This window comes from Cynocephalus volans, chromosome 5 (assembly GCF_027409185.1).
Source record: "Cynocephalus volans isolate mCynVol1 chromosome 5, mCynVol1.pri, whole genome shotgun sequence".
NCBI lineage: Eukaryota > Metazoa > Chordata > Mammalia > Dermoptera > Cynocephalidae > Cynocephalus > Cynocephalus volans.
Window position 1 is genome coordinate 62,176,059 of NC_084464.1, and position 18,748 is coordinate 62,194,806.

The 18,748-nt window shown below is 37.9% G+C and overlaps 1 protein-coding gene across 1 annotated transcript in view; it reads right to left on the minus strand.

Annotated features, from left to right (window-relative positions):
• Window positions 1-1,213: 1,213 nt before the first annotated feature.
• PKHD1 (PKHD1 ciliary IPT domain containing fibrocystin/polyductin) overlaps window positions 1,214-18,748 on the minus strand; it is a 455,019-nt gene continuing 437,484 nt past the window's right edge. Inside the window, exons 64-66 of the mRNA XM_063096948.1 lie at window positions 15,579-15,737; window positions 11,606-11,728; window positions 1,214-1,651 (exon numbers count right to left, since the gene is read on the minus strand). Of these exons, the coding sequence (XP_062953018.1) occupies window positions 1,227-1,651; window positions 11,606-11,728; window positions 15,579-15,737 (707 nt within the window). The 3' untranslated portion in view covers window positions 1,214-1,226. The remainder of the gene's footprint in view (window positions 1,652-11,605; window positions 11,729-15,578; window positions 15,738-18,748) is intronic.

The following is an 18,748-nucleotide window of genomic DNA, read 5'->3' on the forward strand; positions in this document are numbered from 1 at the left end:
AGCAATCTCTTTCTGGAAATTTCTCCTCACTTCTGCTGCCTTTGCTTTATACCCTTGGAGCATAAAGTCTTCTGGATCTAGAGCCAAGGACACAGTAAGGCTGTTAAAGTATTTTTTAGTTTGAACAGAGATGGGCCCAGTACAAGTGTATGAATTAGGTGAATTTAGCATGCTTACCCAAATTCTCAACCTCAGCTGATCCTTTGTTCTGGTCTCCATTAGAAGCCCCTAGTACGGCCCAGGGAGGCTCACATGATATAATCTCTCTTCATCTTCGTTGGACAGCTCTATGCATTATCTTCTCCAAAAAGCAGTTCTTTGATAACAGAATTAGCCAATAATCCACTTGGCCACTTGGTTATCTCTGGTCTCCCCATATAGTTGTCTTCTACTCATAAATTTGACCCAGCTACTAACAGAGAAAACCACTAAAAAATGTAACTATCATCCCTGGATATTTCCTTCTCCAGACTTGATATTTTTACATCTTTGTTCTTAACTAAAATCTCAACAAAGCCCATGAGAATATCAATTTCCATGTGTAAATACTCATGAGGTGCATGATACACTTGTACTACTGTGGGCTCCCAATAATGACTGAATTTAAACCATGAAATAAAGTGAAATAAAATCCACTTATAAAAAACCAGAGAGTTACCTTTTGGTTGGAAGGTAAGCTCTGACAGATCAGGGAGCAGGAGCCGCAGCCTCTGTCCTTCAAATGTTCCTACAAGATAAACCAGTGGTTTTCTGTAACACTGCACTGCAGAATAAAAAGTAGTTGACCAGGCCTCTTCATTATCCCTTCCACAAGAGAAGCCCAGAGCATTGTGGGTGGTCATACTAAAGGAAGCTTAATAACATCCCCTTCTGGTATAAGTCAGTATTACACCATTATTTGGTTGACAAAACAGGAATATAACTGACCTGAGTTAAAAACAAGTAAAAAAAAATTAACAACTGTTTCAGAAACTGTTATTTGCCTGGCATTGGGCTAGGATCAGTGATAGATTCAAAAGACATATCAGACACTGTTTAAGTCTACAAGCATTTATATGGCTGTCTTCCATTTTAAAGTAGAAAAAGGGATTCAGAATTCACATTCTTCCTTCTTAGTTGTCCCTGCAGGTCGGTCATCACCTCCCCTGCTGATTATCCAGAAATATTTGAACATTGTTCCTTTCAGACCAAATGCCCACACCACTTCCCCTTGATCACAGCTGCTCCTAAATAGTTTCTGGGTGTACTGAATGAAGGCAGAAAGCCTCGGTGGCACCACAGGAGGCTTTCTTCTGAGAAAGCCCCAAGTTGCCACTTTCCTTGTTCAGCCGGCTCTGCCCCTGTGACTGCTGCCTCTCTGGTCTGAGGTCTGGGCATAGCAGCAGCAGCTGATCTTGGCCTGCCAGCTGGTATCTGAGCAACTGCTCTTGGGCCTCCTTCCAGTTCCCAGTCTCCTGCAGGTACACCTGTCGAGCAGGAGAGGCTGGAGTGCAGGTGTGCCCGTGAGATGTGACACTGGTAATAATGGGAGCAGGAGCCGCAGCCTCTTCCCCTGGGACAGCACAGCGGCTAACCTTCCTTCTGGACACTCCGTTCAATGACTGGTGGGGGAGCTGGTGCAGCTTGCCCAACATGACTTTCATCCTCATATCTGTGAAAAAAAGAAGCCGGAGAAAAAAATGGGTGAAGTTTTCAATCAGTTGATTACACATTTTGCATAGTTAGCACCCCTGGCAAGATATTGTCAAATAATAAAAGTATGAAATATATCAGCTCATTGATTTCCAAATATCTTTGGAAATATATTTTTCCTTAAACATAAAAATAAAAATGAAAATGAAAATTTAAAAAGACACTGTATCTCATTCTCAATTTGTTGTTAATACTAAATATCTAATAAAACTTTGATAATTCTGCTTCCCAGAAAAACACTTTTATGATGTTGAAAAGTTAACAGGAATTTTTCACTGGAAGCAGAAGGCTTAAATATAAAAACTGAACTATGATCAGGCCCTAGCAATGGGCCAACTCACAACTGTACTAAGAAATGTAAACTCTAAAAATCAGTCTTATCTAATACTTTGGCTTTTATGCCAAATTCACAATTTAAATATCTTTAATTTTATAAAAACATGAATATAAACATATGTAGAGATAATATAAATAATAAACATGTATCTATATGAGTGTGTACATGTAAGACTGTGTAATAGGAGGAGAGAAGGCACACTGGACTTGAGCAGAAAAATCAGTGTTCAAGTTCCCCTTCTTCTGCTGGCTGGCTTTGTGACTTTCATCCTGTCACTTAGCTTCTCTGGGCTTCAGTTGTATAATTTTATCGTTTCTCAGGTGCTACTTAGCAATTTACTGGAATGTATTTTATTTTAGCAATCTGTTTTAATTATTGTTTTCTTCACATGACATTTCATTTATATTTTATTTTACCATTAAACAGAATTGAAAATTAACGCAGAAGAGTATAACATTAGTAATCAGTTGATCTAGGCACCACACGATACTATGTAAAAACAAAGACAGCAATAAAGATTCAAGAAGAATTTTTGGTTGGATACACGCATGAGAGTATGTCACCTTTCATGTGCTTTACAGTGAAAAAAAGGTTGAGACCTGTCCTAAAACCCTGGGGGGTAGGTGGCAATACTGTCATCTACATTTACTGTTTCTGCTTTTCTCACACCTCACCACCTATTTCTGTATATTAAATGTGTATATACAATGTATATATAAAATGCAGATGCTAATTTATTAATCTGCATATTATGTTCCTCTCTGTTTATTGAGAGCTGTTTTGGTTTGTGTTAGGAGACAGTAATCATGTCTATATTATACTATCAAGGACAATATTTGGATAAAATGTACCAATTTCCTACTTCAATTTAATCTAACAATGGATGGAAAGTGTGTTGAGAATAAGAGAATGAAGTTATATAAATATATGTAAAATGATTTTGATTTAGAGCAGTAAAATGAGATAAAGTAATCAGCTGTTCATGTCGTTTCCATGATACATTGGTTAATGTTCTGATAAACCCATGTTATTCATATCTTTTCTCCTTTTCCACAGTCCTTTTGCCGAGCATGTATCTGACACAGCCACCTAACTATGGAATATTCTCTTGCTTAAAGCTCTGAGAACTTTCAGGTTACCCTAAGTTTTCCTATGGGATCTGTGATTCCTTCCAAAAGTGTTTCTTGACAGCTCAAACTACACTGATTTATGCCTCAATACTTGTTGACGGGAGTTTCTCGTATGACCTGAGCAGCTGCTTCTATTATTGGTCACCTTTCCTCATCTTCTTCTTAGGACTTTGAGTTCCTTCAGGGAAAGAATAGTTTTGTGCCATCAACCTCGTTCCCTCATTATGCCCAGTCCTATGCCAAGCACTGCACTTGGTACTATCTCCATAATTACTGCTCTCACCAGGAGGAAAAGACATAGTTTATCAGGATCAGCAAATAACCAAAAAACAAGAATAATAAATTGTCAGGTAGAAGCAAACTTAAAAAAGAAAAAAGGCTTTGAATTTTCATCCCTTGGTAAAACCAATAGCATTTTATATAAGAGGAATCAGACACCGCAAGTCACCTATTTTCAATCCATTGAAGATATTGTTATCCTGTTTTTGAGAGACCTTCATTGGAAATCTGTTCTCCCTTGTTCTTCAAGTCTGCATCTATTCATAAAAGACTAACACAAGCATAGATTTCCTTTGCAGACCCAAAAACATTTAAAAATCACCCATGAATTATTTACATGGCAGCTCCAATCAGCAACATACCTGTCAGACTCCCCAGCTGAAATGAAAGGTCCCTGTGTAAAGGTGCCCAGGGAGGCTGGCCCCCTCCCACTGTGAGGTTATAGACAGAACTAAGTCAGCACACATTATATGTCAGTGCCGACATCAGAAAGAATCAGATCCTTTGATCTCGGACCTCCACAGGAAGCTTAGATCTCAGACAAATTAGATAAAAAATGAATTTATAGCAGATATGTTTCCTAAGGCATTCAGCTGAATGTTTGGGTTTTAGCGAAGGAAGGATAGTGAGCATCAAAACATATGAATTGGCATGCCTCCTTTCTACCTCCTCCTTGTTGATGAGTCCCCATTAAAATGGAAAGATGGGATTTCAAATTGCCCCTCCATGCCTCTTCAAGTCCCACTGGTGGATCTGATCAAGTTTTAGGGAGAATGGGATAAAACATGGGGAACATATATCCTTTCTCCACAAAAAAGAGAACTCATTGGTTTGGGGGTCCTTTCAGGTCCACCCACAGTCATCTATAACTCTTCCAGCTATCCTTAACCTCTGCTGGCTTCCAAAACTTTCTTGAGCAACAAATACATGCTGTGTCTGTGATTTTTAAAATTCGTGTGGGTACCAGTCACTGGCTTCTTTTGCAATGAGAACATTAGCAATGAATCTCCCCTCCCCCCCACACCTCCTTCCACCCCATTCATATTTTCCCAGCCCAGTTCTGTGTGCAGCATTCAGTGTTAGATGGCCTAGATTTAGTACAGAAAGTTCCATATAATTAATTGGACCTTTGAGCCTGAACAGGTTCTGAAGCAGAGAGATGGACAGCTGATCAGCCAACAGAAAGAACATAGGCCACCTTGGTTTCTCATTTGTCAGTAAGTGTAATAGTCCTGCCCACATATTGGAGAATATACATGCAATAATTAGTAAATATTATTGCCACGTCCTGTCTAGATTATTTGTTCCTTTAAGTAAAAAACTATTATTTATTTTTAACAAGCAATGCATGACAAATCAGGAAGGTATGAAAATTAGTGAAATAAAAAATATAATGTGGAACTAAACACACTTTTTATCATAAGTGATCTCCATTTTATTGTTTTTGTGATCCTGTAGCAATGAATGTATTTTAGTAAACCTAATTTAACTCATTAATGCATCAAAAATTTGCTTTGGTGTACTTTTTGAAGTGTGACTCCAGATGGATAAATGTTCGAAACAGTCAAATTTATTGGCCCCATTTAGATTTTGTTTTCCTTTATTTTCATTTCCTCTTTTATCATATATTACATGAATACATATATTATATAATGTTTCTATCTACACCTATATAGATATATCCATATCTGTCTAATTGGGGCTCTTTCCACTAATGTGCCCATACATTCTTGTGTCAGTATCGCATTGTCTTAAGAATAGTAACAAATATTATCTCTCTGATACAGCTACCTATTCCGACTGTCATAAAATCTATTTCTTTTAGAAAACTGGTTTGTACCATTAGCCTATGTTTTCTGATGAACTTTAGAATCATCCTATGCTGTTCTACTCTGTATAAAATGATTGGAATTGCATTTAACCTGTTAATTTGGGAATAACTGAGGTCTTTGCAATTTTAGTAAACCTAATTAGAAATATGTTGTAATTCCCTTTGTACTTAAGTTTTTTTAGATTATTCAGTATATAAGTCCAACATATATCTTCTTAAGATTTTTTTTTTTTTTTTTTTTGTGACCGGTAAGGGGATCGCAACCCTTGGTGTGGTGTCGTCCGCACCGCGCTCAGCCAGTGAGCGCACTGGCCATCCCTATATAGGATCCAAACCCGCGGCAGGAGCGCCTCTACACTCCCAGCGCCGCACTCTCCCGAGTGCGCCACAGGGTCGGCCCTTAAGATTTTTTTCCAAGACAGCATATCCCTTGGTCACTGTGGTATAGTTCACTATATTTTCTAACTGTATACCATTGGGTTATATATTATTTTTTGTAGGTTGAAATTATATTTGAGTAAGTTACTCCACAAATTATTTATAAATTACAGAAATTAATAGTTGAAAATTTTAAATTAACATTAAATTATATCATCTGCAAACCATCTCCAACATTGTCCTCTTAATTTTGTTTTATATCTGGCTGCATTTCTTAGGATTCCAAAATATATGTTATAAAATTATGGTAAGAATGAGTTAAGAGTTTTCTCCTCATGTGAATAGGAATTTCTCTAATATTTTGTTATCGAATGTGATACTGGATCTTGGATGCAAATAGCACTGGAACGCTTCATCTTATTTAGTGGGCATGCTGATATTCCTGATTTTTTTTAAGTTTTCTTATGGAATAAGTGCTAGATTTTATTTATGTTTTTAAAGTAGGAGATGTTCACATTTTTTATATGACATAAACATGCTATTTATTAATAATTTCCAAAGACAGTTTTACTTGCCTGGGAATTTGGTGCAATTTCTAATCCTCAGCTGTTTTGCTCTTCACTGCTTCCAGACATCTTCAGGCCATCCCTCTGCTCCCCTCTCCCTGTCATTCTTACAGATTTGTACTTAGAACAGAGCTTTTTATTTTATATTCACAAATCATACCATTTATAGTCAATAGTTCTCTCAAGTGGAAGAGATAAGAAATCTCTGAAGTTGATGTTCATAGTCACAAGTGCATAATAGCCAGCCTTTTTTATGTGTCAATTTCTATTCCCACCATTGGTTGCATGAATTCTACAAAGTGGGCAGTGCCAGACAAATATCTGTGCACGATTTGGAGAAGGCAGCAGCAAGGTCTGCAGCAGTGGCTGTCCTTCAAAGACAAAGGTGATGGCAAGGAAATTGGAAGAGGAAGCTGAAGTGGTCAGCAGAAATCACTGCCTAAAAGCAAGCAGTCACATACGCCCATTGTTTGGAAACAAAAGATGTTGTTAATTTTGTGAACCTGGATAAACTTTTTACATCTCTTTTAGAAGAGGTGAGGGCTTTTTTCTTCAGCAGTTGTAATAACTTTTGGAATCCATAAGTCTCTGGAAAGGGGTAATGGAAAGGAGGGGGACTCATTTCATCTCTGTCTTCATCATTCACTCAATAATAGTTATCAGTGGTCTAATATCCTAAACCTCTATGGTAAAAGTACTGCTGGAATTAGAAAAGATACAGAATTCATACCAATGGATCTGGATAAGATGAACATGAATAAATATCACATACAAAAGGTATTAAGTGAACAAGAGGGAAGTATTATAAAAATTGAGAGAAGGCAACTACTCCTTCTAGATAAGGGAATTTGAAAAAGAGAAAATGTATGTGATCCTGGATTTGTAGAAAAGGAGACTTTGGGTATGTGGATACATTAGAAAAGGACATTTGAAAAGGGGAGGCCTATGTTGTGTATAGAAGGAAAAGGAACAGGGAGTGGGGGAGTAGGCTCCTATAAGGAGTGTGTTAAATGATGCTAACCTGAAGACATATCTGTGAAATGGAGTGGAGAGTGGGAAAGAGGAAAACCAAAGACATGGAAGAGGTAGAAGAGATAAACCTCAGCAAGCAAGAGGATGGAGTGGTAAAGGGAGAACTAGGAGTTAAAGGTAACTCTGAGGGGTCTTGCTTGGGAGATTTGGGAGCTATTGACCAGTTTAGGGGAACCAGAGAACAGGTGAAAAGGAATGATGCAATTGAGCTTTGACACAGCAAAGCAGGACTTCTTCCCTGGCATTTAAACAAACCTGAGTTTGTGCAAACTGGACAACAAAGCCCTTGAAAATGGGATTTGAAACAGTGTGATATGATTTAGGAGCTAGAGGGGCTAAACATGTAACTTAGGATAATGATATTCTTTCTTTCCTTTAGCATTCTCACCCATATTTAAATTCTTCAAATACATACTGTTTGTTGTGTTTGCTTCATATTTAATTGTTTATTGCCCTGAATCATTCTAATTTCCCCCAAAATATTATTCTTATGTCCCAATCATATTGGAAATTCATAAAAGATAGGGGACCAAATATCGTATCTTTGTAACTAAATATACATATATATATTGGGAGATAAGTAAGTACTTATTTAATATTTATTGAGAAATAAAATCTAATTATGTTTATTGAGTCTTTCCAGCAGGCTTTCACCTAAATGATAGAAAGATGAGGAAGAGCTTCTGCCAGGGTTTCTCATCCTTGGCCTTATCAACATTTTGAGCCAGATAATCTTTGTTGTGGGGGTGGTCTTGTATACTGTAAGATGTTTACAGCATCCCTGATCTCTACTCACTAGATGCCAGTAGTACTCCCCCTCTCCCAAGCTGTGGCAACATGAATGCCTCAAGACATTGCAAATGTCCTCTGGAGATCGGGTGACCAACGGTACCAGTTTGTTGGGACCTAAGGAAATTCCTGGGACACAAGACTTTCAGTTTTAAAACTGGGACAGTTCTGAGCAGACCAGGATGAGTTATCACTCTACCTGGGGAGCAAAATTGCACTGGTTGAGAACCACCAGCTTATGGGAACCGAGAGTCATCTACACTAGTACAATGAATTCCAAAGACTATAAGTGCTAACGTAGATGCGCACATTCAGTATTCTTCAAACCCAGTGAGGAAAATATTCATTTTAACTAAAGAGAAAGGGACTGGGGAAAGCTTTACATAGAAAAACACATCTCAGCTAGTGCTTAAAGCTTGGGGAGATGTTAACAAGTAAAGGAAAGCAATCCAACTGGAAGAAACTGTGCAAGAAATGAGTAGGAAGATGTGAGACAAGTCCTGGGGTGAATGAGCAAGTGTGGTAAGAGTGAGCAGGGGCAGGAGGGCGAAATCCAACATACAAGGTCAGAAAGACAGGACAGAGTCAAGTCTTAGAGGGCTTTGCATCTTAAACAGCAAGAAAAACCAATGGTAACTAACATATGTATAGCACACACCATGTGCTAGGAATTCTTCTGCACTCTTTACTAATATTAATTTACTTAATCTGTACAACAGCCCTAAGTGTGGGCAGTACTATTATGGCAATTGAACCAATGAGAAAACTGAAAGTCACAGAGAGGTTGATTGTCTTGCTTGAGGCTACAAAGTCAGTTAACAGGAGAGCATGGGTGACTCGTGGGTTCCATGCTCTTAACTGTCACATTTTCCTGACTCTCTGACAATGGGAAATAATTAAATCTTATGAGTAGCAGAGTGATATGAGCAGACAATATTTCAAAAGATGGCTGAGGCCACCCCCTATGCCCATAACCAGGTAAGCAACAGAGCACATTCAGGGTCCTGAGGCAGGAGCCAAGGGCTTCACCCCACACCTGCAATCATGCAAGGAACACACTGAAAACACCAATTCCATACAGGTGGCCCAGCACAGCCACTGCGAAGGCCACAGCTGCCCCCAAAGCAGCTCGATTCCACAGCAGTAGCCACAGCCACCGTGCAGGTGCCCGCCAGACACTCAGCTGCATTGACACAAGGGGAGTCAGCAGTGGGACCAGAAAAAGAAGAGGTCATCTATTTTTATCTCAAAGTACTCCCTAATTTCCCTATGGCTTTTCTTTTTACACATTATTTAGGATAGTGTTGTTTAATTTCCACATATTTGTGAATTTTCTAAATTTCCTTCTGTTACTGTGGTCAGTGAACATATTTTCTATCATCTTAGTCTTTTTAAATGTATTAAGACTTGTTTTATGAGCAAAAAAAAAAAAAAAAAAAAGTGAGTGTGAGACAAGAAAGTGGATTGTCACCTAGGCTGAAAGTCTATTCAAGAAACTGGAAATTTTTAGCGAACTAGAGAGAATGAAATGTGCAGTCTTTTGAGGATTGCCATAAAACAATTGTAAAAAAAAAAGAAGAAAAGAAAAGAAAAAAAAGATGGCTCAAAAATCTTAACAATGGTAAAATATAAGGGATATATGCTTTACTCCCTTCTTCCCCATCAAGACTCTCTAGCACCCTTATTGCATCCACGTGACTTTTGGTAAAAGTTGTAACATGGTGAGCTTACAAACTGAATCTAGTGGGAATGCTCAGTTGCACCAGCTAAATTATCTTAAAGGCTATGGTAGCACTTAGTAAAGACAAAGTGCCAATGAGAGAGACAGCTGATCACTTTATCAGCAAATGTTGGAAGGTTAAAAACACAAAGGGAAAAGGGGAGGCTAAAGAGCCATGGAAATAATGGAATAAAACCAAATTTATTTTTAGCTAGCAATAATTAGGTGTTTTGCAGCTACTAATAATTTCCAAAGAAAAGGAGATGCCTCATTACTTGCCTTGGGAACGATGGTCTTAAGATTTGGACAAAGCTTAGAAGATAGGAAACAAATCCTCTACGATCCCCAGGGGAGGATTCGGATAACACATCTTTCTATTTTTTACTTGGATGTCCTAATAAAATGGCCTCTTTGATGCTCCCATCTCTTCGATCTAAACCCTTCCAAAGGAGCTCTGTCCCTTGTCTCATTCCTGATAATTTATTAATAAGCCACCACATAAAAAATGTTCCTTAATAAAACACCCAGGCATTGTGGACTGTTTAACGTAGTGAATTTAAGCAGGGTAACTGAGATTCATGGAGACAGTCATATTAGATTAGAGGAGAGATTAGCATCACATCCGCCGTTTGCTCAAGAATGCAGCTGAACACCAAGAGCTGATCCACACGGCAGTTTTCAGACACCTGTCCTAAGATTATATGCAATAATATGGACAAGAGGGTTCTAGGAACCAAAATTAAAATGGTCTTGGAAAGAGTGCCTGTCTTCTTCTCTCTGTCTCCATTCTTTTCATCACCCCCACCCCCACCTTGCCCCACACCCCCTGCCACCTTTTGGTGTAGGTCCAGGAGCCAGAGCATGGCTTGCTAATTTGTTCAAAAAAAGGTTTTTCAAAAACCTTTTATTTTCTCCATGGGAAAAAAAGTACAAACAAGCAAATAAACTGGTACACACACGTGCATGCACACATGCCAGAGCTCACTAAACTACTTAGAGGCAGAACAACATTGGACAGCTATTTTTTGGTTAAAGATGCACTCAGAACCAGTAAGGCTGGTATTACTTTTCAAGCAGAAAGTATGATCACTGACTCAGAAGAAATAGGAACATTCTCTTTAGAGCATATGTTTTAAAATGCTTCAGACCCACGGAAATTATCTGAATATTTGTCATGTATCATATCCATACTTGGTAAAGCTACCTTGTGCTTTGCCCTTTGTCTTCCTCTTTTCTGCATTCTTTGTAGGACAAGAGCAAGGTATTAGTCTGAAGCAAATGCTTATCTTTTCTCTGCTTGGCACCAATTCCAAGGGCAATTTAACAATATAACAAGTAAAGTCATCTGGCATAATGGACAATGTGGGCAATAATACATATTGCTACAAGTAAGACTAAACAACAAAGCAGAGCTTAACAAAGCTGCTCATTTCTTGAAGGTTCTGTACTCAATCTAATTTGCATAGTTGGTATTTGGCAACTATACTCTCTTCTTTCCCAAATTCAATGATGTTGCCAAATTGGCAGCTTTGCAATAGCTAACAGAAAGATTACATGCCTATACTCTGTTTTCCCCTTTTTTCTATGTAACAAACTCAAATGTTAAACCAATAATCTTCTACTAAGAAAAAATATATACATGTCAATTTAAGTAACTAGTTAATAGCTGACTGAGTCAACTGGATCTGTGTATTCCTGTGCTGGGGTATAATTTCCTTGACAAAAAATAACAAAGGCTAAAGTGCCTATAAACTAAATTGCTTCCGAAACTGACATCCAGGGGGAGGGGAGGCTACATTTTATCCACAATGGGTCTCTCCTGTGCAACTCATCCCCACCCTCCAAGCTTACCTTCTCCCATCGTGGTGTCTTCTGTTTCAGTCTCTATTTGTGATCCTCGGCATTTGGATGGGACGTGAATGTGATTCTTTTGATCATCAGTCTGGGATTCAGGAATCTCTTCAGGTTTTGTTTCTGCATTAATGAAAAAAATGAGTGTTTTTGTGTTTTCAGATAAAAAGAACGTTTTTATTTGTAAGTGGAACTTAAGTATTAAGGTGTTTCCTTTTATTGTAATATACATGCAATAGACTGCATATAATATAGAACTTAAGAAATAATGAAATAAAATTCCACACATCAGCCAACAACTCTACAGTATAAAACTGTATTGTCCAATGCAGTAGCAGCCACATGTGGCTATTGAACACTTGAAATGTGACTAGTTTAAATTTAGATGTGTTGTAAGTATAAAATGCACTCCTGATTTTGAAAAATGTAAAATACCTAATGTTTATATATTCATTACATATTGAAATAATATTTGTGATATATTGAGTTAAATAGCTTCTAGAGAATTACATACGTGCATTGCATTTGTGGCTCATCATATTTCTCTTGGATGAAGATGGTTAGTTAGTAACAGAGTGCTACAATTTTTTTAAGCTTTTATTTTTAAATAATTATAGATTTACAGAAAGTCACCCAGAAATGTTCAGGGAGGACAAATGTGCCGTCACCCAGCCTCCTCCATGGTTGGCAAGCAATGTAACTGTAGTATGAAATCAAAACCAGGAAATTGACATCAGTGGTGCAATCCAAAGAATTCAAGCAGATGTGTGCTATAGATTGAAGACTATATCCTTGACTGAAGTCTATCCTTGATTGAAGAGATACTTCATCTGCTATTCATTTATTTAATAAATGCATTTGTCAAAAATATATTTACACTCTTCATGCTAGGTACTGGGAAGACTATGGTGAGGAAGAAAGACCTGGTCCTTGGTCTTATACAGCTCTTATTCTAGTTGGATGGCAGAAGATAAACAAATACATTTGTCATATAACATCAGGTAATACCATGAATTGGTATGAAAAGGAGATAATTATGGGGGAGAAAGTAGATATTTTTGGATTTGGATGGGTGTGATCAGGAAGGATATACCCTAAGATGAAATCGCATTAGAACAAAACAAAACGAAACATCAACAACAGCAAAAAACAAACAACAACAAAAAAACCCCAATCTTGTTTCATGTAAGAATGTCTTTGATGAAGCAGTAAAGAACATTAATTGTATTAAAAATATATATATAATGATTTTTCTCAAGGAAAAGCAATTTTGTAATAAAACTGAAAAAAATTCAATTTTGAACTGAACTAGATGATTTTTTTTATGAAACACCATTTTTACTTGAAAGAACTTAAAAGAATGAGAAATAAGTTATGGTTATTTATACTTGGGTTTTTGGCAGATTTTTTAAATGAATAAAGTGAGCTTTTAACAAAGAAACCACTTACAGTGTATGCTGCCAGTGATAAAATTCAAGCTTTCATGGGAAACTTAGAATTTTGGAAAACTTGTGTCATCTACCATAAGCTTTACAGATCTCCAGTTCTAAAAGATTCATGTTGATATTAACAAATGTGACTTTCTGAATTCACAATAAAATATATCAACATTTAGAAGATGTGCATAACTCAGTAAAACAGTATTTTTCAAATGGCCAAAGCATAATATTTCAAAATCTTGCATGGGTAAAATCTCCATTCAAAGTACAAGATAAATAGTGTGTTTTCGTGCAACAGAATACAAAAGGATGTTAACATGAACCTTTAAGTAAGCACCTCTTGTCAATTCTGGGTGCAGTATCAAAGAATATCTATAAATGCTATTAAAACACACTTCCCTTTTCTATTACAAGTATATATCTGTGTAAGGCTGGATTTTCTTTATATACTTCAGCCAAAACAATACTTTCCAACAGACTGAATGCAGAAAGCTGCTAAGAGATTCCAGCTGACTTCTGTTAGGGCAAACGTTAAAGAGGTTGGTAAAAATGCCAGTCTTTTTCACTACTTATTTTTTTTTCTTGGAAACCCAGCTTTTTTCTAAACAAAAAAATTAATTATGTCTACATGTAATGCATACATTATTGTTACCTTAAAGTAAATTAATAAATAAATTTAAAGTTTTCTGTTTTAACTTCTGATTTGGAAATATTGATGGATAGAATCCACAGACAAAAGTTCTGAAAGTTCTCAACAATTACTGAGAGTATAACAAAGTCCTGACACCAAAATTTTGAAAACTGCTGACAGAGCATACAGCTGAATTGAAGAAGTATCTTCTATTAGGAAGTTGGGAAACAATTTATTTTTCTGATTCTAAAGTAATGTATGCTAATTTTAGAAATTTTAAAAGTACAAAATACAGGACAAAATATAAATTGCTAATAGAGTTGACTACTGTAAATTTTTTTCATGAATTTCCTTCAAATCTCTTTTTTTTTAAAAAAATTGTTGTTGTTTAACATAGTTAGGAGTCTGTGTCAAGGCAGGAATATATGGGGATTTAAGACTGGGAAATGTGCCCACAGGTACTGAAACTTTGAAAGAGCAAAAAGAGGACACAGGTAACAGATATATTAGCAACCGTAGGAAGAAGCTACTTCTAGGGCTGGGAGAACAAAGCAGAAGAAGTGAGGTTAGCAAAGCCTAGTGAAAGGCTACTACACGGCTAGTGGGTTGAGATATAACATGGAGAATGACAAATCACCTACTTCACATGAGATAAAACATTATGGAAAGTCTGCTTACAAACCAAAAAGCACTACACACACACACACACACACACACACACACACACACACAGACACACGATAAAACTTTAGATTAAAAAATGCCAAAAAACTGCAGTTCAACAAATCACAAGTAACACAGGGCAGAATCAGGTGGAGATCTCATTCTTCCTGAGAAAGACAGGGAGTTTCCTTGTGGCTTGTCTATCCCAGAATGCCAGGACAGGGAGAGAGAGGCAGGTGTACCAGGCTGAAGCTCAGCTCAGATACAGAGTGTGTATCTAGTGGGCCTTCCCTTCCCAAGTACTCTCAGAAATCCAAGCAAGTGAATGTTCTCGTAGTGGAACCACACTACATCCTCTTTTCTTCCTTTATTTTGACTTTTTCTCTTTGCCTCTACTCATGTTGGCTCTGTTTTATTCACTCTTGAATATAACTTTGGTTTTGTAGTACTTCCTAGTATCACAAGTGTTTCTTCTACTCATTTGATGGTCTGGGGCATGGAGTATGGGTAAAGTAAGGAAATTGCCAATGCCCAATCTGCTCCTCACTCTCCACTATAAGAACAGGGTAGAAAGATTGAAAGAAGACTCTTGTACAGAACATCTTTCCCTCAGTGACTCCATGTCTCCAGCCTAAAAAAAAAAAAAGACAGTCTGCTTCTGGGAAAATGTTCCAGAACATACTTAATTTCTACCCTTTTAGAAAAAAAAAACACCAACCAAGCACTCTCTTTCCTCTTTTGAAGGAGAAAAGGACATCTCCCTCTGATTCTTTAACTTGCCTTTTGCAGGGTCACCTGGCGGTGGAACACAGTGTTTCAGAGAGTGTGACCTGGAGCCAAACTGCTTGGCTTTTTTGTGGTTGTATGATCTTGGGCAATTTACTTACCCTTTCTGTCCCTCATTCTCTGCAGCCATAATATACAGAAAGGTAATATTTAGTGTCTATCTCACTGGGTTGTTGTGAAGATTAAATAAATTCATTTATCTAAAGTACTTAGAACCTGGTCTATAGTGAATATTCAATAAATACAAGCTTTTATTACTATTGCTATTATTATTTAAGATTAGGCAATCCTTGTCTCTACAGTATTAATTGAACAATTTGGCTCCATGTAGTTTTAGATGTTGCAGAAGCTCATAAAAATTTGTCTTTGGGGGAAAGAAAAAGAATCATTAATATATTGTACATGATGGCATTTTTTTCAGACATTTTTATTTAAAAAAAAAAAATCTATGTACTTCTCCTTTTGCTTTTTTTAAACCAGCAGCACACCAGACAGCTGAGAGCCAGCCATGAGACCACGGAGCTCAGAGAAGTAGCCAGAATGATGGTTGAGCTCTCCTTCCTAGTCACCGGCATGACAGCAAATGGCTTGGATCGAGCTGTAAAATTGGCTCCTGTAAAAAAAAGTTCCAATAATAATGAGATGCTAATATACTAAAAATGTCATGGAAAATATATGCTTATAACAGTGCCTGGCACATAGTAGGTGTTCAGTACATATTTATTGAATAAGATAAGTAAATCAATCAATCAATCAATAATAAATCCAAAATTTATATTTCTGAAGAAGTGCAGTATTCCAATAGTAACACATAATAGTGTTTTTTTCCAATTTAGAGCATTATTGATGGGGAATTCTTCCAAATCTCTTCTTCTATTTTCAAACCCAACTTCTCCACCAATGCAAAACTGCAGCTTCATTCACTCTTATGCTCCACTAAGTAGAACAAAAATTTTCTAGACTCTAGAATGTGTGAAGCTACTCACTGACATACATATCTACTTAAAATATGTTACATAACACATCAAAACAGGAGCACAGGGACTCCTACTACAGCATCAAGAGACTTTCTAATATCCAACAGGATTGTGTTATCTGGAAAACTGTGAGTAGAGCAATGGCAGATAGGGCCCCTTTGTCTATGGATGATGGGACAAAAGGGGATTTCTTGTTGAAAGAGTGCATTTCTCTAAGAATTCATCTGAAACCCCTCCCCTTTTTGTACACTGAAAAAGCTGGTCTTCATTTCATTATTATTTATGAGACAAGGCATGAAAGAATCTTTAAAAAAACCAAAAAACTAACCTATATACACAAAAACCTGTACACTAATGTTTATATCAGCTGCTGTGAATTGAATGTCTCTCCAAAGTCATAGAAACTTAATCCCCACTGTAACAGTGTTAAGAGGACTGAAAATCCTATTATGGTAATTGAAAGGTGGGCCTTTGGGAGGTGACTAGATTTTGAGGACTGTGCCCTGGTGAATAGATTGATCCGTTTATGGAGTAATACTGTGGTTCTGATGGCTTTAAAAGGAGATCAAATGAGGAGTTAGTTCTCTCTTGATCAGCCATTCCTGCCATGTGACACCCTGTGTCACTGTAGAGTCACCACCAAAGAAGGCCTTCAACAGATGTGTTCCCTGGACTTTGTACTTCCCAGTTCTGAAACTGCAAGGAATAAATTTTATTTCTTTATAAGTTACCCAGTTTCAGGTACTTTGTTATAAGCAACAAAAATGGACTAATACAAAAAATTGGTACCAGAGAAGTGTGGTATTGCTCATAACAAGTACTTGAAAATTTGGAAGCGGCTTTGGAATGGGGTGTTGGACAGAGACTGGAAGAATTTGGAGGAGCAGGCTAGAAAAAGACTAGATGCTAGTGGAAGTTTAGAAGACAAGAAAATCAGAGCAAGTTCGGGATGTTTTAGACATGGGATAAATGGTGGTGAGCAGAATGCTGATAGAAAGATGGACAGTAAAGGTCGTACTGAGGAGATCTTAGTTGTAAATGAGAAGGAGCTTATTGGAAACTGGGGCAAAGATCACCCTTTCTATGACTTGCAAGGAACTTGTCTGTTTTCTGTTTATGCTCAAAAGTTTTACGGAATGTAGAATTTAAGGGTGCTGAACCAGGGTATATGATAGAAGAAATTTCTAAGCAGCAAAGCATTCAGGATGCCATGTGGCTACTTGCAACAACCTACACTGAATTATGACAGAAAAGGCCTGAAGAAAAGGCAGAATTTATAATTAAAAGGGAAGTAGAGGGTAAAAAATTGGAAAACTCTCAGCCTAGCCACATAAAAAGTGAGAAAGTCTGTGAGAAAGAGGAAACCAAGGGTGTAGACCAGTGACCATTTGCTAAGGAAATTAGTATGGAAGGAAGGGAGTATCAAGAGAGTGGAAGAAAAATTGCAAGGGCATTTCAGAGATCGTTTGAGATATCACCTCCCAGCACTGGCCCAGTGGCCTAGAAAGACAGAATGGTTTTGGGGAACAGGCCCAAAACACCCTCCACAGGCTCACTTCCCAGGTCCTCCTCAGGATGCTGCTTCTCAAACCCCAGCTGCTCCAGCTACCCCATCTGTACTAAACTGGCCACAGGTGCTGCTGAACCTACAGCTTGGAAGACACAGGCCAGAAACCTTGGCAGCATCCATGTGGTGGTAAGTCTGCAGGCTTGTAGAATGCCAGAGCTGTGCCCCTAAGATTTCAAAGGATGTGTGGGAAAGTCTGGAGACCCAAGAAGAGATCTGTCACAGGGCCAGAGTCACCACAGACAGCTTTTGTTAGAGCAATGCTGAGCAGAAACATGGGGTTGGAGTTGCAGCAGAGAACCCCCAGTGGGTCCATGCCTAGTGGAGCTGTGGAAGCAGAATCACTGCTATAAAGACTCCAGAACTGTAGAGCTACCAGAGTGGAACACCAACCTGGGAGAGCTGAAGCACGGCCTGAGACCAGGAAAGCCCTCTGAGTGGGGCTTCTTAAGACCTGGAGACCCAAACCCCACACCAATGTGCAAAGGATACCTCACCTGGAGTCAAGGTATATTCTTCAGGATTAAGGTTTGATGCCTGCCCTCCTGGGTTTCAGACTTGTTGAGGACCTGTTACCCCCTTTTTTTTGGCCTATTTCTCCCTTTTGAATGGGAGTATGTACCCTATGTTTTCCCAACATTATATCTTGAAGTAGATAATTTGTTTGATTTCACAGATAAGACTTTGGTTTTTGGACTTTTGAGTTAAAACAAGTCAAAACTTTGGGAATGGAATGAATGTATTTACCTGTGAGAATAACATGAGTTTTGGGGGGTCAGGGGCATAATGCTATAGATTGAATGTCCCCCTCAAACTCATAGAAACTGAATTCCCACTGTGACAGTGTTCAGAGGGTTGGATCTCCTATCATGATAATTGAAAGGTGGGGCCTTTGAGAGATGATTAGTCCTTTGTGAGGACTGTGTCCTGGTAAATGGATTGATCCATTCATAGAGTAATGGGTGTGGTTCTGATGGCTTTAAAAGGAGAGCAAATGAGGAGTTAGCTCTCTTATTCAGTCATTCCTGCCATGTGACACCTGCATTGCTGTAGAGTCACCACCAAAGAAGGCCTTCATCA